This window comes from Bufo bufo, chromosome 3, assembly GCF_905171765.1.
Source record: "Bufo bufo chromosome 3, aBufBuf1.1, whole genome shotgun sequence".
Classification (NCBI taxonomy): Eukaryota; Metazoa; Chordata; class Amphibia; order Anura; family Bufonidae; genus Bufo; species Bufo bufo.
Genome location: NC_053391.1, coordinates 331,195,096 through 331,219,966, shown reverse-complemented (window position 1 = coordinate 331,219,966; position 24,871 = coordinate 331,195,096). Strand labels below are relative to the sequence as shown.

Genomic DNA, 24,871 nt, shown 5'->3' with positions numbered 1-24,871 from the left:
TAGGACACTGGCTCCTTCTCCCAGCCTTCATGCCTGCAGTCTGTGATGCCTACCGCTATATCTTATTTTAAAGAGGTATGGCATAATAACATACCCCAAGTGAAAATGCATTATAAACATCGCGCTGCTGGAGGGAATCAGGGCTGCGCTTGTCTTCCTTCACAGCAGCGCGATGTAAGTGTAGATCGCGCTGCTGGAGGGAATCAGGGCTGCGCTTGTCTTCCTTCACAGCAGCGCAATGTGTAAGTGTAGATCGCGCTGCTGGAGGGAATCAGGGCTGCGCTTGTCTTCCTTCACAGCAGCGCAATGTGTAAGTGTAGATCGCGCTGCTGGAGGGAATCAGGGCTGCGCTTGTCTTCCTTCACAGCAGCGCGATGTAAGTGTAGATCGCGCTGCTGGAGGGAATCAGGGCTGCGCTTGTCTTCCTTCACAGCAGCGCAATGTGTAAGTGTAGATCGCGCTGCTGGAGGGAATCAGGGCTGCGCTTGTCTTCCTTCACAGCAGCACGATGTGTAATTGTAGATCCCGCTGCTGGAGGGAATCAGGGCTGCGCTTGTCTTCCTTCACAGCAGCGCGATGTGTAAGTGTAGATCGCGCTGCTGGAGGGAATCAGGGCTGCGCTTGTCTTCCTTCACAGCAGCGCGATGTAAGTGTAGATCGCGCTGCTGGAGGGAATCAGGGCTGCGCTTGTCTTCCTTCACAGCAGCGCGATGTAAGTGTAGATCGCGCTGCTGGAGGGAATCAGGGCTGCGCTTGTCTTCCTTCACAGCAGCGCGATGTAAGTGTAGATCGCGCTGCTGGAGGGAATCAGGGCTGCGCTTGTCTTCCTTCACAGCAGCGCAATGTGTAAGTGTAGATCGCGCTGCTGGAGGGGAGAGCTGTGTTGGAGCTTGCTAGGAGGAATAGGTGAGTATTTGGCTGTGTTACTAAAGTATAGGGGGCACCTGGCTACAAAAATATAGTCTGGGGGCACCTGGCTGCAAAAATATGATCATGTTGCAGATAGGGTCAGTAAAGTAAAAGTATCAGTGGGAAAGCAGCACAGGTTACAATAGAAGACTATTAAAACAAATGCTTACTGATTTCATGTAATGCAGGGCTTGTCTCTGGTTAGCCGTTTGTGAGAGGATACACACTGCTCTTAGGTAGTGGAGGAGGTTGTCTGCATTCTGATTGGTCTTGCTTGTGTGCTAGTGCATGTGAGGAGAGCAAGGACTTATGGGAAGTGAGGGAAATACAGGACGGACTCAAGAAAGGGCAAACATCACCACAGAAAGTGCAGCAGATGCCATTTTAAGAAGAAGCTGAAATTTAGGCACAGAGAAATAAGGTTGATAAGGGCTGAATACAGACATCAGAAAGGTAAAATAAGCTGAAAAATGCAGCTTCATGAATGTCTTCCCTTTAGCATCACATATGTTAGGAATTTCATTTTTGGTAGTGAAATGGCAGTTACACTTTAAGATGCTGCTCTCCATTCAGTCAGACTCGCACCTTGTGTAACGCTTCCACTACCCGGACAACATCGTAGAATATGACCACAGTCTCTCTCTCCCCCAGCCGCTTCTCCTTAATAACGTAATGCTGTAAATTGATTAAGTCGGCAGTCTTGTCGCTATAATCGTGGGCACAGAGGCAATCCAGGACAAGGCATATGCGCTTCCGCATCTTCCTTACTAACTTGTTGGCATCCATGTCTTCAGCAATTTCACAGGTTCGATCCTAAGTAGAGAAATACGAGATGGTAAAGCGTACTGTAACAATGCGACTGGATTCAAACCAGTTTGCAAGAGAATCTGCAGCAGAATTGCTGCTAGATTGACAGATTTGCAGCTAGATTGACAGATTTCTAGTGTCGCACTACGGATCTGCATGTGCATCAGCCCTAATCTGCATGTCGCTAAACACCATGGTTTCCGTATGGAATCAGTGAGAATTCGCATATTTAACACTGCAGAAAACAGCAACACAGATTTCCCAATGAAAACACGGGAAGGCTGATTTCATCTGGATTTTGGAGCACATTACACACACTAACATTTGGAGCAGAACAAGAAAAAATAAATAACTAAACTGCCAAATTCCTGACGTGAGAGACATTACTTACTGTCTGTCGGGTTACTGTCATGGTGTCCGGCAGTTTTGACAGAATCTGTGACGGAGGCCCCTAACAGAGCTTGCAATGGAGATATGCACACAGCCCAACTGTGGCAAAATGTTCCAAATTATACAGTGACGGCAGACAAGAGTAGAAGCAATTTTACAGTGGAATAAACACTGAAAATATATCTACAGATTCTGAAGATATTGCAGAGAAGTCCTGCAGAAGGTGCGCCTAATTTATGACGAAACTCCTGCCTTGTCATAAATTAGGAGCATCCTTTGGCCCACGCAAGAGGAAATAAAAGATTAGCGTAGAACGCCGGCCTTTGTAAAGGACCCCGTTTTGTCTTTTGTTTCTGCAGTATGTATTTGGAGGGGTGGCTGTTTCAATTTTGGTTGTGCACTCCTTACTAACCCATATTTTCCACAGGCTGAGGTAACAAAAAGCAGAAATCGTATACATGTGGATCCTGCTCTCCCCAAATTAAGCTGGATGGCACAAAGAAAGCTATCAGAGTAGGTTTTCCATCCAGACTGAGGTCACCTTGCCGTGGTGGCTGGGAATAAATGATTTTGATTCAAATACATTAGCCAAGTAAAAATGTGGGGGATTCAATCAGCACAACCCTATATGTAGGTGCACATTGCTATGGCGAAATACATATACAAAGAAAAAGACACAAATGCAATGGCACTCTGCAACCAGCATTCTGCCCTGCCTTTATGCTGGATGAGGCATTGGTGTACATTTTGGCCAAAGCGTAATAAGCCACTCACCACGTCAAGGTCGCCTCTATGGAGTGGTCCCTAACACCAGTTCCTACCTGTTTGTGGGCCATGACAGCCACACAAAGTCAAGGGAATGCAGGTGCAGCAAGCACGCCAAGCACACTCTGCTTTTAACCCCGTCCGGTGCCATTACAGCTTTCATCGGATCCAGGGATGCAAGTACCAACATGCATGCTGAGCCCACTATATACACTTCTCCTGGAGCCAAATGGCTACTGGTAGGTGCTAATATGCAGACTCCGTTTTATACTGACTTTAAAACTGAGTCTGCATATTAGCACCTACCAGTAGCCATTTGGCTCCAGGAGAAGTATATAGTGGGCTCAGCATGCATGTTGGTACTTGCATCCCTGGATCCGATGAAAGCTGTAATGGCACCGGACGGGGTTAAAAGCAGAGTGTGCTTGGCGTGCTTGCTGCACCTGCATTCCCTGGACTTTGTGTGGCTGTCATGGCCCATAAACAGGTAGGAACTGGTGTTAGGGACCACTCCATAGAGGCGACCTTGACGTGGTGAGTGGCTTATTACGCTTTGGCCAAAATGTACACCAATGCCTCATCCAGCATAGAGGCAGGGCAGAATGCTGGTTGCAGAGAGCCATTACATTAGCCAAGTACCTCTTTTATATAGTGAAATTAGCATTAGTTTATATATTCCATGTTTGCAGAGTGCTGTTGCATTGTGCTGGCTTTTACTTTTTCAGTATAGACACCACTAGATGGGGGATTTTAACACTTCCCCTGAGGCTCTGTAATTGCACCCTGTGGAATGTGCAGGAAGAGGGCTGTACAAATGAGCTAATACCACCTGTATCTGACTTGTTTCTAAACCTCCCAAAAGTGATACCATTCAACTAGAGGACATTTCATTGCCCGGATAAAAGATTTCTTTATTTCTACTGCGTCACTCCACAAGACATCTTCTGACATATACGGTCTCATTTCGTTCTGCTGTCTGCATTAAAAGCTTCAGAGCTTCTGAAGAACCCAAATGAAATAAAGCCATCGAGAAATGTACGTTTTACCTCTCTGATAACATTCAACTTGTCCACACGACATACATAAAAGCAGCAGGGATGCACTGCCAGCGCTACAATCACAGAAGCTGAATGTATCTTGCCAACAGCTCTTGCAGGGTAACGTCTAGGCATTTTAATCTCCTCCACCCCTGCTAGCTTAAGGTGGGACAAAAATAAAATAAAAATAAAAAAAAAAAATCTATAAATTTTGTTCTGCTGAATGACACCATTCAACATAACTGCTGCAAGAATTCCAGCAGCTTTGGATTTCTTACTACTGTAGTGTTGCAGTTGCCCCAATACGATCTTATTCCCTTGCATTAGTTGCAAAGCAAGCAGTTTTAGGCCTCATGCACATGTCTGTTTTGCGGTACAGCACCAATCCTGGCCGCGCGCACTCTGCTTTTTGCGGAAAGAAACGTCCGACCCTCAATACAGCAGTCCTAGCCTTCTAATACGGACAAGAATGGGACATTTTCTATTTTTTGTGGGGCCGCAGAATGGATGTGTGGAGTGCTGTCTGCATCTTTTGCAGCCCCATTGAAGTGAATGGGTCCACATCCGACCCGCAAAAAGAGATGTGGACCCAAACCATGGTCATGTGCATGAGGCCTTACACTATGATTTTGGGTTGTGTGATGCATCTTGTGGCCACAGTCAACATGTAGTCCCCAAGCCTGGACCAGTATTATAATTTCTCATAACTTTTCACATCCAAAGCAGAAAGTTGTGGCAGTTGACTGCAATATCATGGAGAGACAACAGTCATAATACAACATAGAGAGCACCTAATAAGATACCTGGAAGAGGCCATGATGATGGACCACTCCATCTTGATTGTGCAGCAGAGATAACAGGGAATATTCAGTATGTAACAACATTTTGCCTTGTCTCTCCTCCTGAGTCTCTCCCATCTTGTCTGGTCGTTCTTCCAAACTCAATATCTAAAGAATCAGAAGAATAGGAGATATATATAAAAAAAAAAAAAAAGGGGGACGTCAGATGCCAATACATTGATAGGGTTGACCTTAACTGTGATAACATGACTGAAAGATTCAAGCTAAATTCTTGAAAACCTGGCATGTACATGAAGGGCAGTATGAAGCTATCAATCAGAAAGCTCACAAAAAGAAATGTTCCTCTGAATAGCTAGCCTACGCCCCAGACTACTTGAAATACACTGACAGATATTACATATAAATTCCGGACCTTCCAAGAAAGAACGTGCAGTTCCAATCAGATGAAGAAGCAGCAGCATGCTTGCAGGTGGCAGAGCCAGGAACAGGCTGTACTTGTAGGACATATTACACTGCATAAAATGTCATTTGTCAGAATGTTCTCTCCGTTCACTTCCAGATAAAATGCTCCCAGTGCCCGTGCGAGAAAGCTGGGTCGCTTACTTGTGCTTTCCTCCTATGCTGCGGAAAGAGGAGCATGGCGAGAAACCATGCTCTGTATAAGAAAACAACTGGGCCAGGCCTCAAACGGGGCTTAAAACTGGTGAAAATTCCCTTTAAAAAAGGACCAAACAGTATGATGAATTGAGAGGCCTAAAAAGAACTTCTTGATTTCATTGGTGGAGATATACCTGTGTAAACCTGAGGATTTAAAGGGGTATTCCATTTATTTCAAGTTATCCTCTATATATAGGATAGAGGATAATTATTCGATCAATAGTGGTCTAACCACTGGGACCCCACCGATCAAGAGAATCCCATGCCCCATGGGGCCCACCAAGTTGAGCATACACACTACCACACCATTCATCTCTATGGGTCTGCTGGAGGCAGCAAAGTACAGTGCTCAGCTATTTCCGGCAGTTCCATCCAGAGAAATGGAGAGGCATGCTTGATCTGCTGTTCCGTTCATTTTATGGGGGCCCCCTAGTCATAGGGAAGAACTAATAACTGGAATATCCCTTTAATATTACATGAGATGCATGGCTTTCCTCCCAAAATGGAGCTTATAGATGTGTCACCAAACGATGCAAATGTTGCAATATTATAAACCATGGAACCAAACAAATAAGCATTCTCACTACCAAAGATCTGACCCCCATACGACAACATATTAATTGCTGTACACCCAATTCATTCAGGAGATTTCTACTATCCCCAATTTATTTTTTAGGCTGCTATTTTCTATACATTTCTTATGCATTTATGGAGGAAAGTACATTTATAATTAGAAGGCAGATATAATTTTTAGCTAGTTTCTATACAATTTAGTAATTTTTAATTACAACTGCAGTTGGCCCTATATGTAATTTTTTTAAAATATATAATATTTCTATATACAAAATTTCTTTATATAATTTCATATGTTTCATATTTTATTATAGCCACAACCCATGACCGACCACTAAACACACAGAATGCAGTTATTCATATTTTCCTTTATCAACCAATTTTTTCTTTTTTTGGAATATGTGCGTTTCACCTACATTACTGCTAAACGGTTTTGCTTCATTATAGTCTCACAATTGAACGCATACAGATTTTTTCATTCTTCTTTATTATAAAGATTTGAATGTTTTGGGGCACGTCTTATATTTCATCAGTTCTGGTCCTGCGGACTCAATTATGCGATGCATCATCCAATCCTGATGTGGAACGCACGAGCGTTTCACCTCCTGCTATTGGCCCGGACGCATACGAGTTCCACTGCAAATTTCAACATCCAGGCTTTTCGTTTTTGCTTCAATTGGGCAGCTTAAAAGTCATAGCGTTCTCATAATGAAAGCTCCCCACTGCCACCAATGTCCTCTTAGAACATTTTAGAATATATTGGATTATTTTATCGAGATTCCCTACCGGAAGTCTTATGCGTTCCAAGCTGGAACACATCACCTCATTCCTGAACCTACATTGTAAATCTGGCGGGAACCAATTACCATTTAAAGGGGTAAAGTGATATGTTGTGTTTATGTCTGTCTTGTATATTGTTTTACTTTTTCTGAAGAAGGGAAATTGGTCTGTAATCCCCGAAACGCGTTGCGCTATTAAAAGATCATTGATGAAGACGCTGTCTTCTAAAGCCGACATCAATTTTTAACATTCTACAAGCGATCTCGGCAAGGGAGGTGGACCTGTTGGCGTCAGAGTTTATCCCTCAGGCCCCCTCCCCGGTGAAGTCCACAACCAGTATATGCAGAATATATTGCCATTTTATTTTATTTAACAAATACTACAACAATCTGAATATTTTTAATTATATATGTTTATTTGCTCTTCTAACCATTGATCCAGTCACTTAATATTGGAGTTTGACATATGCCCGCAAATTATCTCCAAATCGTTTCGTCATTAATTAACATCTACACTGACCTAGTGGCACTTGGCGATCGTTGTTTTCCCTTTTTCCTTTTCTTCCCCTCATCTCCTTTTAGAGGGTTTTCTCTTCCTCCTGAAAGTCCATCCATTGCACTACTTAAACATTTGTTCCATGTAACTGAGCTGCCTGAATTCACAGTGGTCTTGCTTTTTCTACATCTATACTAACCCCACCACCACGGAGAACATTCAAGCAATTTATCGGATATAGAGGTTATTTCACTTTTGGGAGAAAATCCTTTTCTCAATATTTTGGAATAGAACCCTCGAATTGTTCTTTTTCTCTTGTCTTTTCCTCCGGGTTCGACAGTTCCCTCCTTCACAGGTTGACTGGTCATTAGGCTACCGATTAATCATATTGTGTGTGCGCAAGACGGAAGAATTTTGATTATAAACCCTCTTTAGGATAGGAAGTGATGTCAATCTGTGAACGATGCTGTTGAGCAGGGATCAGCAATCTTAGTTGTGAAACTACAACTCCCAGTGTGCTCCATTCCCTTCTATGAATCAAGAACAGCTGAGCAAGTATGCATGCTGGGAATTGCAGTTTCACAACAGCTGGAGTGCCGGGGGTTGCAGACCCCGGCTGTAGAGCATGCTGGGGCAATATAAGCAACAAGAACATTCAGTTTGTTCAGCGAGTGGTCAAATGTACAGCAAAAAGTAGAGTAAGCACTCACCTTAAGCTGATAGAAGTCATCCGTGCCATCCTTCCGTGCTAAGCACTGCACAATGCTGGGCACAGGAGAGTTGCCCAATCGTGGACCTTTAAGTAGATAAAATTTGTAAAAAAAGTTAAAAAAAAGGAATGGGGGAGTTGGTAAAATAAAATGCCTTATACACAAGCAGTACTACAGTATATAGTGCAATTTCTCCACCCCTGATCTAGACCTTTAGGGCTGTTTTGAGAGGAACAGCTCTTTAGAAGCCCCTTGTTCTCTCTCCGATTTTGACAGGGACATCTGTAGGAGTGCTTCAATTTGTAGAACCAACAACTCCTAAAATGACAGAGTTCTAATACTATAAGCTTCCACTACCTGTATTCTCGTACACTGCTTGCATTTCTGCATTATGGATTCTGAGCAATACTCCGGGAGAGCACTGTATTCCCTAAATCGAGCTGTCCAATCCCCACTGAACACGCATACCCAGAGCTCCCCATCACAGCTAATGCAGTGGAACTGCATTACTGCTCAGACATGCACAATTTACACCCCACAAAGTCGCCCCACACAACCTCAATCAAGGCAGGCAGAGACCCAGATATATCAAGACAGAAGGAACTGTACTCTGCTAGTCACAGCGTGGTTAAGGCATCTACACAACTGTAGAAAAAAGGTTCAGATCTATTTGGTCAGCTCCTGCTTTAAAGTAGCTGCGGTCATCTGGCTATCGAATGCATCATAGGGGTTGTTTCCCTTCAGCAAACTGCATTTATCACGTAGTCAAAGTTAATAACGCAAAAAAAAAAGCCAGCAAAGGACGCACTATGGACAAATCACAATACACTGCCATTTGCTGAAGTGAGACAATCCCTTTAAGGACTGGGGGATAATCCCTCAGGCCCAGGTTCACTAGCTGCAGAGGCATATCCTACCTACTTAGATCTGTTTTCAAACTGCAGCAACAGTATGAAAACTAGACCAGGGAGCTTAAAGGGTCATTGAGATGTGATATGTCATAGTGACCCCCACCGATCACTAGAACGTTCTCTCCTCGCTGCATAGACCTTTGACAATCCGTTCCCTGCGGTGAGGAGACGGCTCTATATACACACACTCCTTTCTCCTCATTTTAGGGCTCATGCGGGTCTCATTATTCAGATCCTCTCCGATCAAAACCTTTGATATGCTGCTATCACGTCAAAAAATTTGGAAAACTTTTGATTTGGCAAACACTTTTTTTTGCGTGCGTTACCTGTCCTGCTTACCTCTGCAACTTCAAGAATATCAAGAAAGATTAGATACTGCAGTGCACACTCCAAAATACTGACAAACACGTGTGCTACGTGCGCGTAGAAGCGTGTTCTACATGTGTAGAAAACGGCAACAATCCAATTAAGGCTACTTTCACACTCAAGTTTGGTGCGGATCCATTATGGATCTGCACAGACGATCCGTTCAGATAATACAACCGTCTGCATCCGTTCAGAACGGATCCGTTTGTATTATTTTTAACATAGCCAAGACGGATCCGTCTTGAACACCATTGAAAGTCAATGGGGGACGGATCAGTTTTCTATTGTGCCATATTGTGTCAACGGATCCGTCCCCATTGACTTTGTGTGTCAGGACGGATCCGTTTGGCTCAGTTTCATCAGACGGACACCAAAACACTGCAAGCAGCAAGTTTTGGTGTCCGCCTCCAAAGTAGAATGAGGATGGAACGGAGGCAAACTGAGGCATTCTGAGCGGATCCTTTTCCATTCAGAATGCAAACTGATCCGTTTTGGACCGCTTGTGAGAGCCCATGACAGATCTCAGACATGGAAAGCCAAAACGCCAGTGTGAAAGTAACCTAAGCTGAGCACAACGTTTTGATAGATGTGTTAATCTGCAGCAGCTACTAAATTCCGGATTCTTCCGATACTCCTGGCACATCTATTCCTGAATAACTTCATGCCGTAGTCTTATGACAGCAGGATTTCTACAGTCATAAGATAGACACCTAATACACATTAGATCGGATTTGGCAAAGTCCAGAAATGTAGAAACACACCCGTATATACCGTGCCAGAAGCATCCCACACCGTGGGCATACCAGGATGTTCATTAATATGGCATCATGCAGGTCTGCAGTAGACCACTACATAAACCTACCCTTTGGAAGCTTACAACAGACACCTTCATCGTCACTCACCTAGAATGAATGGTCCGGCCCTCTTGGCATTGCTTCCAGAGATACTGCTGCAAAGAGCCTTGGATCTGGCAGATGTCTCCCCAGAATCCCTTTCAGATGCTCTTCTCTTCATCCTCTATCTGGAGGAGGAAAGCGTAAGAGATGGATGTATGGGGTGAAATGCTGCTTGCTCACTTACTCATAGGCATGCCTTTTTCCTGCATAGTTTCTCCACCTACTGATTTTACAGTCAGTTCCTGAGCAGACAGTCCTCCATCTGCCTCCACAGGCGAGCCTAGAGACGGATACCATCAGGTCATCCCCTCTCCCAGTCAGAACAGAAGTCACATCTATGAATCTGGCTAACGTTTTGGGGTTAAAAAGGCCTAATTGCAGCCAGAGCACCGGCTAGCCATCTCAGTAGAAGCAGAAGCCCCAGTCACACTCCATTCCTCTATACTGTATGAACAGGCAGAAACCTCTCATCACTTGTCCAACCTGTAGATGAGCACCATCTGCAATACGAAGGCTGCATTTCACCACAGACCTTGCTGAAACGTTAAAATGCTGGTCCCATAAGTGACAATGATGACATTATTACATAATGGCAGCAAATGAATATGTCTTTACCACAGCGCAAGTTATTCATTACCAACGGCAGAGAATAAGCAGGTCCCTCACGTTGCGTCATAGGCGTGCAAAACAGTCATTTCTACATTCTTACATGTCCCCAAAGTATTTCTTTATTTTGGGCCAGCGGAGAAAGCAGGATCCTGTAATGCTAGAGAAAGTTACAACAGTATGTCAGAGAAGAACCTTTCCCTGCTCTACGATTGTCACTCAGAGGGGAACTTCATTTTTTACCAGGAAGCCGCTAAAGGCGATTTAGATCATTTTCTGATCATGACAGATCCTGTTCATTTCAATGGGTCGAGGCAGATCACACGATCAGATGGTTTTAGTTGTTTTTTTTCCAGTTTGAAAACAAAAACATGCAAAAAAAACAAAAGCCAAATAAATAAGTAAATAAATACTGTAGGAAGGCGCAAGGGGCAGTCATTGATGGAAGGTATGTGTCACCGAGATTCCTGGCCTCGGTGAGGTAAGAGCCGGTTAAGTGCCAGCGGCAGCTAGTGCTGACTGACACTGTTTGTTGTTAGTGTGGCTGTAAAGCCGATCCGGGCCGGCTCTTACTGGGAGTAGCCAAAGTGCTGGGTGGGTGGCTCTCCCCACGCTCCAGGCCGGGTCTTTTTTGGCCTATATAAAACCCAGCCAGCAGTCTCAGCTGGGTGTGGTTTATCCTCCATCTGACAGAGAAGCTGGGGAGTCTCTGTTTTGGGACCTGTGAATTTGTGCCGTGCTGAAGGGCTGAGAGCCGCATGTCGGGAAACAGGCCCCTAAAGCCTGCTGTGGACTGCGGGTGGAAAACTGCTAACCAGGTGACGATTTTGTTCTATGGACATTGCATGGTGTGAACATACACCAAGACTGAACGGTCATTTTGTTTTTCCTTATGTGTGAATAAACACCAAACTGTTTAAGTTAAAGACTTTGTGATTGCCTCTATACTGCGTCCGCTAGCCGTCTACCAGAGCCAAACCCCACAATACCTAAATAAGAACATAAGGGTAATTCTAGATTTAGGCTACTTTCACATCTGCGCTTTCCCTTTCCGCTATTGAGATCAGTCATAGAACCTCAATAGCGGGGGAATTCATTCATTCATTGTCAATGGGGACAAAACGGAGTGCACCAGAAGGCATCTCGTTCCATTTGGCTGCGTCCCCATCGCGGACAGAATAATACTGCAAGCAGAGGTTTTTTTTGTCCGCAATGTGGTGCAGAGCAATAGGGATCTGTCATGACACACAATGTAAGTCAATAGGAACAGATCCGTTTTCTTGGACACAAAAGAAAACGGATCCGTCCCCCATTGAATTACAATGGTTTAAGAGACAGATCTGTCATGGCTATTTTAGAGATAATACAAACTGATCCATTCATAACGGATGCAGACGGCTGTATTATCATGGCGGAAGCTTTTTTTAGCCGATCCCTGCCGGATCCAGCAAAAATGCTGGTGTGAAAGTAGCCTTGGAAATGTGGTCCCTGAGACAGCGGTGCTTGCTTTCACATCTGCATCTCTGGGGATCAGCTTCATACACAGAGACTGCTGTACAGAAGTAGATACTGAAACTGTCAAACTCCTCAACTATTATCCTTCAGGAACTCATCTCCTAACTTAGGCTCCATTCACACGTCCGGGGTGTGTTGCGGACCCGCAAATCGCGGATCCGCAACACACCCGCCCGGCACCCCTATAGAAATGCCTATTCTTGTCCGCAAGCTGCAGACAAGAATAGGACATGTTCTATCTTTTGCTGAGCTGCGGACCTGAAGATCGGCGCCGCGCTCCGCAAATGCGTATGCTGACAGCACACTGTGTGCTGTCCGCATCCATTCCTTCCCCATAGAAAATGAATGGGTCCGCACCCGTTCCGCAAAATTGCGGAACGAATGCGGACCCATTTGCGGACGTGTGAATGGAGCCTTAAAGGGGTTGTGCAGCCAGTACACAACGATGACCTATCCTCATGATAGGTCATCAATATCTGATCGGTGGTGGTCCCATTCCCAGCACCTCTGCCATTCAGCTGTGTGAAGTCTCGGCGGCGCTCGTGTGAGCGCTACATCCCCTTCAAGATTACATTGTCTCGGAAGTCTTGGTGGCGCCATGTAGTGCTTGTTCTATTCACTTGTATGGAGGAGCACTTGTAAGTACATTGGGCTCCCCAGTGTAAGCTCATCCACTATCTCTTTGTTAACTCTCTACTTGCCCCCCCCACTCAAACTCCCCTCTCCAATCCATACTGAATGCAGCAACCATACTTCTCTATCTGCCTAACCGCTACTCTGATGCCTCCGCCCTGTGCCAGTCATTTCACTGGTTGCCTATACAGTACAGGAGTCAATTTAAAGTCCTCATTCTCACCCACATCTCCTCACTAATTATTTATAGGGGTTGTCAGCTTTTTTTATATTGATGACCTATCCTCATGTATTGAGAGAGGCATAAAACACTACAGCAGAACGGTTCTTTATAAAGACATAATGCAGAAAATAACCCGATCTACTAAATATTTAGTGGTTTTCAATTTCTTCAGTAATCTACTCTCATAAGCAATTTTAGCATAGACTAATTTTCCCATAAGTAATAAACCAATTACAGCAATGAAGATGTTAACAAGCCACAAACCAGCAACACGTCGACATACTTGGTGCCTAATGAATGAAGGAGACGTGTGTGAAGCCCAGCGAGTCGGCGTTTATGGGAGCATTAATTGTGGAACAAAGCTCCTTTTTCCATGTACTCCGAGAGGTGCGTGGGAACACTCTTATTCCACGAAAACCAAATTCCAGGCAGGCGTCAGGCAAAAAGCCCAAACCTGCCTAGAATACTGTGACCCATATGGAAAACTGCTTCTGGTGACCTGGAGGATGAAAACACTTCTGGAAGGGTAGCATGACACACACATGTTAGATTCATCTCTTCCATATGCTTTATCTGACCAGTCACATACATTATCAGTCCAAGCCAATAAGATGCCTCCGTCATGAAATCTTCCTCTTGCCGCAATCCACGTCTCCCTCATCTGGTTTACCCATCAGTCTCTCATACTCCACTTTTCATAAGGCTGGGCTTACAACACAACATCTGGGATATACTGGACACCAGAGGCGCCTGGTAATCCTATTACGGATTCTGCCATTCTACTGGACAAAATGACACTAACATAGTTTGCATATAAAAAAAACACTATGGTTTGAAAACAAAAATTATTTTATTATTTGTTTTTTTATGCAGTTTTCCCAAAATAAAACAAAAATAAAAATAAAAAAAAGGATCTAAAAACCATTAATTAAAAGCCCTAGGTGTCACTTAAGTCCCAAAAGTAAAGTCCCAAAAATTAAAATAAAAAAATAGGCCCATTAAAGGGAATCTGTCACCTGGTTTGACCATATTAAGCTCTCACCATTGCCATGTTTAATAAAATACCTTCTCTCCTGCAGTGGTTTTCTCTCTTAAATTCATGCTTTCATTTTGCTAAAAAATAAAATCGATCTTTGTGTTATGCAAATGAACCCTGAAGGTGCCCAGAGGGGCGTTATTCTTCACCCTCTGAGCCCAGTAACGCCCCCCGCATTAGTTTATAGCCCAAGCACGCCTCCTCGCTATGTAGTAACGTCCGACAGTCTAGTTTAATGGCGCCGCCCCCACTGCTACGTCAGTTAATTCATTCAAACCAAGCACCTTGAATCTTTAGTTAGTCCGGCTGAAATCTCGCGCAGGCGCAGTACTGCCTACTGCCTGACTGCAACAGCGATAAGAAGACGTTGAGTGACTATAATGATGGCAACCCTAATGCAATTACAGTCTAAGGGATTGATCATGCCAAAAGGTCCATTCGTGGAGGCGACATTGATGTGATGCTACTCCGAAAAGAAACCCAATGGCTCTTCAAATTGCAGACAGCAAATCCCAAGGGACTTAAAGGGAACCTGTCACTTGGATTTTGTGTATAGAGCTGAGGACATGGGTTGCTAGATGGCCGCTAGCACATCCGCAATATCCAGTCCCCATAGCTCTGTGTGCTTTAAAAATGTGTAAAAAAATAAAACTATTTGATACATATGCAAATTAACCTGAGATGGGTATTGCGGATGTGCTAGCGGCCATCTAGCTACCCATGTCCTCAGCTCTATACACAAAACCCCGGTGACAGGTTCCCTTTAATGAAGCAATTTTATATGCGTGCTTCATTGAATAGCTGTTATATCTCATTATTGAAGTACCGCAGGCTTTATTCATTGGCTTATGCATACAGCACATCTGCCGCACTGTCCCACAGCATCTAACATAGATGGCCACCTGGGTTATATGAGATTCTACCCTCCATCACTACTCTTTGTGTAAGGAAGGGTTTAATATGTCCCACGTTTATCTGAGCAATGGTACCTGATCTTTATCAAGTATCTTTGTCACCCCTGTATTCAGCGGAGCACCCCCGTGCTCTATGTTCATTGTCTGCCCCCACACACCTATATAGTCCCTAGGTCATGAGCGGATCTGTCCCCTTCTTTATGGGGTTAATATTTCACTCACACTTGATATGCTGCAATCTCGATTCCGCCATACTTGTACAGCGAAAGCGCGCTCCCTCCTGGGCAACTATTACCATATCTGTGACTCGGCCGAGTCGGGGGACGTATCGCTAGACGCTCCCACACTCCCGATTCGCTCCCTGCGCTGGTACCTATCCCCAGGAGGCGGGGCGGATATTATTTCAGTCCGGCGTGTACAGAGCCGAAACACACACGCTACAGTGCGGTTCTGTTATGTGTTTGCCCCACTTTATGGTTTGTGCTCCTGATGAAGCGGGAGAGGTTTCTCCGGGCAGAAACGCGTTGAGCACCGTGTATGAATCAGCGTGTGACTTATAAACTTAATCCACGCTATTTAGGGCAATAGGGCAGCTGCCTGCATTATCGCCTTGCACCTCTCTGCCATTGATTTACCTAGGTGCCGTTTAGCTGCTCCCCATCAACCAGACATACATAGGGGGCTTGCTGTGCACGCAGGATTTCTGCCCCAAGTGGCCGTCTTCGGTTACCAATTCACCAACACAAATAGGGTGACTGGATCCTATGATAGTACCCCACAGATCACCAATTCAGGACACCATTGATGTGGATGGCGATTCCTATAGTCCCTCTGCACATGCATGGTGTCCGCCTGTTTTAGACTGTAGTGGGGGTCTTCAGCCTTTCAGGCTGAGAATGTATAACTTACTTCTGAACGTACGTCACCTTATCTGGAGTAGTAGTGTGTTACTGTCCAGGCCCACTCTCCTGAGCGATCTGACCTCAGGTATGGGTAGATGACACTGCGCGCTGGACGGTCAGGTTTTGACACAAGTGTCCGGCACGGGTTCTGCTATTCTGCACATCAGAAAGCAGACTGCCCAGCATGCAGTTTACTGACCAACTACCTGAATCATCACCGGACTAGTGGAAGCGTCCTGTACATCCATGTTAGCAGCAGCAGCGAGTAAATAGTCCATGTTGGGTGTTATTCCACACACTAGAAGGCTACTTTCACACTAGCGTTTTTGTTGGATCCGGCAGGGCTCAGTAAAAACACTTCCGTTACTGATAATACAACCATCTGCATCCGTTATGAACGGATCCGGTTGTATTATCTGTAACATAGCCAAGACTGATCCGTCATGAACTGCATTGACAGTCAATGGGGGACGGATCCGTTTTCTATTGTGTCAGAGTTAAACTGATCCATCCCCATTGACTTGCTCCTCATCTCATGACGGAAAGAAAACCGCAGTTTTCTCTCCGGTCTGGGAACTCAACCAAACAGAACTAAGTGCCTTTTGGAGCACTCCGTTCTGTTCAGTTACGTTTTGTCCCCATTGACAATGAATTGGGACAAAACGGAAGCGTTTTTCTCCGGTATTGAGACCCTATGTCGGATCTCAAATCTTGAAAATAGAAACGCTAGTGTGAAAGTAGCCTTAGCACAAATTCCATACAAATGTCTGTGCGTTTCCCCACCAAACACCACAAACAAAATATACATGAGAGCTGTCTAGTCTCATACACTTTGCTGGTACTGTATTAGGCCTCATGCACACAACCATATTTTGCGGTCCACTAACCACAGATCTGCAAAATTTGGATACCGTCCACGTTGCATCTGTATTGTTTGCAGACCCATTGACTTCAATGGGTCCATGGTCTGCATTTTGCGGCCAAGTATAGGGCACATTCTATGTTTTTGCGTAATGGGCATACAGATGCGGAAAGTACAAGGACCATTGTGTGCTTTCCACATCTGTATGCCCATTATGCAAAAAGACAATAAGTCCACAAAAGGCAGACCAAGGTCCACCAAAAAAATATAAAAAACAAGTGGACAGCACACGGACTGCATCTATATTTTGATAGTCATGTGCACGAGGCCTTATGCTGCGGTTTTCCATATGCAAGTATTTGGCGACGTGTGCAGGGATAGCCTCAACCAAAAACACTACAAGGTTTAAAGGGAACCTGTCACCGGGATTTTGTGTATAGAGCTGAGGACATGGGTTGCTAGATGGCCGCTAGCACATCTGCAATACCCAGTCCCCATAGCTCTGTGTGCTTTTATTGTGTAAAAAAAATAAAAAGGCTTGATAGATATGCAAATAAGGGCTTGTTCACACGAACGTATTTTGCGTTCCGTATACAGGCCGTTTTATCCGTTCTGCATACAGTCCGTATACGGAACTATTCATTTCAATGGGTCTGCAAAAGATGCGGACTGCACTCAGTGTGCTGTTCCGCATCCGTTGCTCCGTTCCGTGGCCCCGCAAAAATTATGAGTTCTGTCCTATTCTTGTCCGTTTTGCGGACAAGAATAGGCATTTCTATAATGGGCCTCCTGGTCTGTTCCGCAAATTGCGGAAGACACACGGGCGGCATCCGTTATTTGCGGACAGCAAAAAACGGCACGGTCGTGTGAACAAGCCCTTAACCTGAGATGAGTCCTGTCCCCGACTCATCTCACATACAGGACTCATGTCAGGTTAATTTGCATATGTATCAAATCAGGTTTTTTTACACCATAAAAGCACACAGAGCTATGGGGACTGGGTATTGCGGATGTGCTAGCGGCCATCTAGCAACCAATGTCCTCAGCGATATACCCAAAATCCCGGGGACAGGTTCCCTTTAACTTATCATATGGATACAAACTACAGCCAAGATTTCTCAGCCCAAACAGAAAAACTAACAGTGTGGTCAGAACTTCTCTACTCAACATAAAAATCAGAGGAGCCAGAACAAGAACACCCACGGGCTCCACAGTAAAATCGAAACCAAGGGCGCTATATTTATGGTACTGATTAGTAACATAGGAAGCCGGACTGCCACCGCACACCACCAAGTCAGCAACTAAAAAACAGATGTGTCATGGACTTCCCTGAGAAAACTAGAAACAGAAAGAAACAGCAATGACTTTGCAATGGATCTATACATGCCAGTCTGAAAACAGAGCTGATCACACAGCGGTGTATTATCCATCACAGGAAACTGCCCAGTAACAAAGGCCAGCGGTGTTCGTCCTACTTCGAAATATGGCAGATACCTGCAAGACAAAGAATCTCAGAGACAATGGGGGCCATTTATCAAAACCAGTGCAAAGGGAAACGTTACCTGTAGCAACCAATCAGACTTCACCTTACATTTTTAGAGCTCCTTTAGTATATGAAAGGCGAAGTCTGATTGGCTGCCATGGACAATAGTTTTGATAAATCTCCCCCAATGGCTCGACCAGGCAATGTCCCTGCTATATTTGATAAGATACCGGGCCATTTAGGTCTGAGGTAACTTGAGAAAAATTCCAGACATCCATCTTAGGGCTCATGCGTACAAACGTTTTTTGCGTTCAGTATACTGGCCGTTTTTTTGCGTTCAGTATACTGGCCGTTTTTTTGAGTTCAGTATGCGGTACTTATACTGAACCATTCATTTCAATGGGTCAGCAAAAAAAAAAAAAAAAAAAGGGAAGCGTCTCCGTGTGCATTCTATTTCCGTATATCCATTTTTCCCTTTAAAGATAGAACATGTCCTATTATTGCGCGCAAATCACTTTCCGTGGCTCCATTCAAGTCAATGGGTGCGCAAAAAAAAAACCAACAAGAACACATACATTCCGTATGTCTTCCGTATTCGTTCAGTTTTTGCAGAACCATCTATTGGAAGCTTTATGCCCAGCCCAATTTTTTATGCAAACCAAAACCTACTTATTTATTGCAAAGTGCCAACACGGCAATCTAACCTGAATACTACAGTCTTCCATGTACCTTTATCATTCATCTATAATAGCCTTCCTGCATTCAGTGCGCTGCCTGTGCCGTCCATCGTGCGCCCTGCGCTGATGAATGGCAGGTAAAGTCTAAGGCCTATTGGTACACCACAGCCTTTTTCCAGGGTGCTCCAAGTGCACTTTCACCACCACTGCCATAGACTATACATCAACCTGCTCAGCTTCTCCTGCTCTATGACATGCTGCCGGGTTCCCTTTAAAGGGGTTATCCCACAAAAAAAAAATTATTCGGAATATACATGCAATAGAAAATTGTTTTTTTTATGTACATTTTCCTCTCTGGTATCGCCCCCTTCCCCGGCCTTCGCGGTGGGCTAACATGCTCAGCAGCCTTCCCCATGTAATGATCTCACAGTGAAGCAGGGGCCGGACTCCTTTCATTTAGTGTAAGAGTAAATTGCATTACATGCTATGGCGCCATTTCAATACCAGAATCTCTGGTGGGATGCATGAGGATCCATTTTCTATGCAGGGAAAGATTGGGTTAACTAGAGCTGGTTGCAATACATTCCTGGGTTTCCAGGCGCTTGATGAGCTGCTACCCACCCACAGAGAGGGAAGAGAGAAGTTCTCCAGATCACGCAGAGAAGCCTGCTGGATCCCAATGGACTTTAATGAGATCCAGCAGTGATTTGAGCAGGATCAGATTACCACAGATGTGAATGCGGTCTTAAAAGGAAAAAAAAAAAACTGGACAGCAACATATTTGGGCACTGATATAGGTAATATAATGGTGTGCTTTACTCCAGATATCTTGAATTTGTGGGAAAACCCCTTTAGTAGATGGCATACAGCCCCGAATACGCACCTCCATTATCATACCAAGGAGAACAATGAAGCGGGGAGACCACACAAGCTGCTGGACACCTAGAAAACCATACCCCATGCGATCCCCACACCTGCACCTCGGGTTTCTATAGAAGACACAAGACTTACTCCACATACACAGTCAGGATAAGGCTACCTTGACACGACCGTATCCGTTAGTCCGTGTGTATCCCGCACGTTCTGCAGGCCACATGGTAGAAATGCGAAAAACGGACAAGAAAAGGACTTGTTTTTATAATCTGTGGACAGGCCACACGGATGCGAACAAAACACGGATAACACCAGTGTGCGATCCCCATTTTTTTCTTGCCCCACAGAAATGAATAGGTTCACATGCGATCTGCAAAAAAAATGCGGATCAGACGCAGGCTGAAAATACGGTCGTATGAATGTAGCCTTAGGAGACCCTCCATAAACATGTTCATTGCCATACATACATGTGCGCTCCTTTGATGAAGCCTTTACCCCCAGTGTATAGGACAGTGGTCAGCAACCAGCATGCTCCATTCTGTAAGGAAGTCCTGAGGAACAGCTGAGCAAGTGTGCATGCTGGGAGTTGTAGTTCCACAACAGCTGGGGCACCAGAAGGTGCTGGTAGAATTGAGTATCCCTGGTAAAACATCCCTCAACAGTCTTAAAGCATGTAGAAATGTGTTCATGCAGTACTTAAAGGGGATGTCCAGGGATATATTATATACACACAGATCATGTGATGAAAGCCCCTTGGACTGGGGCAGCAGGCCATAGTACCATTTTGTGTGGTCATACCCTCCAGTGGCATCTCTCTACAGAAACCCATTTCTTTATCCGTCATTGTACAGGAAGGGCATTCTCATGCCCCCTGACATCAAGGCACTGCAGTCATATGATAAAACCATGACCACCCCACCGGTGGTCTGAGGCGGCACGGATCTGTGTGGGACTCATCCGGCACTCTGCTATCCATTAGAAGAGAAGGAGGCCAGCTAGAAGAATAATGGTCCATGCTTTCACACATGATCCTCCATAAACATGCATGCTTATCTCAATAGGGCACAAGTCGCTGCCAGTCGCCTCCGGGGTCAGTTATCTGCCAAGGGAACACTGGACATGCAGAAATCCAACATGCCTGATCCTTGTTTCCCCTGGCAGTTGTCGGGAAGACAGCGGGGATGCCTCAATTGGGTATCACATACCGATCCATCCTGGACAGATCACATGACAAACAATAACTGAGGAGAAAGGTCGCTAATTGTGCCCTGGGCATCTACACCTCAATTTGTCTGCAGTCAGAACAGTCCATGGACACTGAGGTAAATGTATTGATGACCCCCAGATCAACAGCAGGGAATACTCTGAAAATACTGGCCTAAGAACGCATAAAGTGAACAGGATCCTGTAATTCTCATCTTCCTTCCAGTTGCCATGTCTGCTAGATACTGCCCACCAGATCTACATATCAATAATGCCCGGGACCGGTCTGCACATATAACTAGATCTCAGCAGTGCCCAGGACCGGTGTGCACACATCACTAGACCTCAGCAGTGCCCAGGACCGGTGTGCACACACCACTAGATCTCAGCAGTGCCCAGGACCGGTGTGCACACATCACTAGACCTCAGCAGTGCCCGGGACCGGTGTGCACACATCACTAGACCTCAGCAGTGCCCAGGACCGGTGTGCACACATCACTAGACCTCAGCAGTGCCCAGGACCGGTGTGCACACATCACTAGATCTCAGCAGTGCCCAGGACCGGTGTGCACACATCACTAGATCTCAGCAGTGCCCAGGACCGGTGTGCACACATCACTAGACCTCAGCAGTGCCCGGGACCGGTGTGCACACATCACTAGACCTCAGCAGTGCCCGGGAACGGTGTGCACACATCACTAGACCTCAGCAGTGCCCAGGACCGGTGTGCACACATCACTAGACCTCAGCAGTGCCCAGGACCGGTGTGCACACATCACTAGACCTCAGCAGTGCCCGGGACCGGTGTGCACACATCACTAGACCTCAGCAGTGCCCAGGACCGGTGTGCACACATCACTAGACCTCAGCAGTGCCCAGGACCGGTGTGCACACATCACTAGATCTCAGCAGTGCCCAGGACCGGTGTGCACACACCACTAGACCTCAGCAGTGCCCAGGACCGGTGTGCACACATCACTAGACCTCAGCAGTGCCCAGGACCGGCGTGCACACATCACTAGACCTCAGCAGTGCCCAGGACCGGCGTGCACACATCACTAGATCTCAGCAGTGCCCAGGACCGGTGTGCACACATCACTAGACCTCAGCAGTGCCCAGGACCGGTGTGCACACATCACTAGACCTCAGCAGTGCCCAGGACCAGTGTGCACACATCACTAGACCTCAGCAGTGCCCAGGACCGGTGTGCACACATCACTAGATCTCAGCAGTGCCCAGGACCAGTGTGCACACATCACTAGATCTCAGCAGTGCCCAGGACCGGTGTGCACACATCACTAGACCTCAGCAGTGCCCAGGACCGGTGTGCACACATCACTAGACCTCAGCAGTGCCCAGGACCAGTGTGCACACATCACTAGACCTCAGCAGTGCCCAGGACCGGTGTGCACACATCACTAGACCTCAGCAGTGCCCAGGACCGGTGTGCACACATCACTAGATCTCAGCAGTGCCCAGGACCGGTGTGCACACATCACTAGATCTCAGCAGTGCCCAGGACCGGTGTGCACACATCACTAGATCTCAGCAGTGCCGTCCTCACACATGCACGCTTCTTGCTTCCAGGCTGGACTGTAGGATAGCCCGGGGGCATGCACAGCCGCTCCATGCTAACCTCTATTATTCTATTCCCGCCCCACTCTCACCTGCACACACACCGTCCAGCCGTCATCCCCACTGCCTGCAGCCGTGTATTACCTCATCCAGAGCCCCCTGTGTATACCGTTGTGCCCTCACCTGATACGCAGCACTCGCTCCACCTCACACCGGACTCATGCCCAGCGCTATGCACGGAAAGAGAGACAGGCAGGCCTCCTCCGACCATCAAGCCCGGCTCTCCATCGCTGCGCACTTGACAACGGAAATTACGCAGTCCTCGCCGCAACCAATCCGGTTCTTTGTGTCATTTTCCAGTCGGCCAGTGGTAAAGAAAAAGCATCATCGATTGGTTACTAGTTGTACATTTGTTACCCATGAAAGCCACACCCACACACTCTCCAGAGTAATGACGTCATCTCGGAGCGGAGTTGTTTTGTGTTGTGAATGAAGGCGGCTGTGATTGGCTGCTGATAGCGATGGAGCATTGAAGCGTCCAGTTACTGATTACTGCAGCTGACCTAGTCTGTAGTGCTCAGAGGCAGGCAGGCGCCTAGCATATCAGTACAGAGCTGCATTCATAATTCTGCTAGTTGCTGTTGGGACCAGCTCCTGTAAGGCCTCACACTATAGATACCCATGCAAATCTGACATGTGTCACTTTATGTGGTGATAACTTTAAAACGCTTTTACTTATCCAAGTCATTCTGAGATTGTTTTCTCGTCACGCATTGTACTTCATGACAGTGGTAAATTTGAGTTAAAATATTAAATTTTTATTTGTAAAAAAAAAATACCAAATTTACCAAAAATTTAGAAAAATTCGCAATTTCAATTTCTCTGCTTTTAAAACAGATAGTGATACCTCCTAAAATAGTTATTACTTTACATTCCCCATGTTTGGATTATTTTGAGAATGCCATTTTATTTTTTGGGGATGTTAGAAGGCTTAGAAATTTAGAAGAAAATCTTGAAATTTAGAAGAAAATTTCTAAAACCCACTTTTTAAGGACCAGTTCAGGTCTGAAGTCACTTTGTGAGGCTTCCATAATAGAAACCACCCAAAAATGACCCCATTCTAGAAACTACAACCCTCAAGGTATTCAAAACTGATTTTACAAACTTTGTTAACCTTTTAGGCCTCTTTCAAACGGGCATCCCGGATTTGCTCCGGATGCGTCACATGCGTATTGTGGGAAAACCGCGCAAGTAGGCACGCAATTGCAGTCAGTTTTGACTGTGATTGCGTTCCGATGTTCAGTTTTTTCCACGCAAGTGCAATGCGTTTCGCACGCGCGTGAGAAAAAACTGAATGTGGTACCCAGCAGTGATGGCCAGTTCGCAGTGTTCACCAACGAACACATGCGGGGTTCCATCTTAAATCACAAGTCCGGCGATGCACAGGTAAGCCCTTACCTGTGCCTGCGCCGCGAGCTGGTCTGAAACAAATCCGGTCACCGGGAGCAGGCAGTTCCGAGAATAGCCACCGGGGGCCTTCATCGGGCTGTTCTCGGAACTTCTTCACTGAAGTTCGGGTTTCAATTGCACCATATTGTGTCAGTGAAAAACGGATCCGTCCTCATTGACTTACATTGTAAGTCAGGACGGATCCATTTGGCTCTGCATAGTCAGGCGGACACTAAAACGCTGCAAGCTGCGTTTTAGTGACCGTCTAAAAAACGCAACGGAGACCAAACGCAGCCAAATTGATGCATTCTGAACGGATCCTTATCCATTCAGAATGCATTGGGGCCTAACTGATCCGTTTTGGGCCTATTTGTGAGAGCCCTGAAACGGATCTCACAAGCGGACCCAGAAACGCCAGTGTGAAAGTAGCCTTATGAAGGAAAATAATAGCATTCCTAATACAGTATGCTTACTAAAATGTTGCTTGAGGGATTAAAAAATAAATAAATCACCTCATCCACTTGTTCGCGTTGCGGCATCGTCTTTCTTCTTCTTTCAGGACCTGCAAAAGGACCTTTGATGACGTAATCGCGCTCACCACATGGTTACATCAGCGCAGGTCCTGCTGAATGAAGATAGAAGGATTACGACATCAGAGGTCCTTTTGCAGGTCCTGAATGATGAAGAAAGAAGACGATGCCGGCTGTGCGAACAAGAGGATGAGGTGTGTTAATTTAATTAAATTTTTTAACCCCTCAAGCAACATTTTAGTAAGCATTCTGTATTAAGAATGCTATTATTTTCCTAATACAGTAAATTGACTT

General features: G+C 45.6%; 1 protein-coding gene across 1 annotated transcript in view; it reads right to left on the bottom strand.

Moving 5' to 3' along the window:
• STK40 (serine/threonine kinase 40) overlaps positions 1-22,899 on the bottom strand; it is a 40,238-nt gene extending 17,339 nt beyond the window's left edge. The window contains exons 1-5 of the mRNA XM_040424421.1: positions 22,782-22,899; positions 10,103-10,221; positions 7,924-8,009; positions 4,712-4,855; positions 1,495-1,722 (exon numbers count right to left, since the gene is read on the bottom strand). Coding sequence (XP_040280355.1) covers positions 1,495-1,722; positions 4,712-4,855; positions 7,924-8,009; positions 10,103-10,214 — 570 coding nt within the window. The 5' untranslated portion in view covers positions 10,215-10,221; positions 22,782-22,899. The remainder of the gene's footprint in view (positions 1-1,494; positions 1,723-4,711; positions 4,856-7,923; positions 8,010-10,102; positions 10,222-22,781) is intronic.
• Between the last annotated feature and the right edge of the window lie 1,972 nt (positions 22,900-24,871).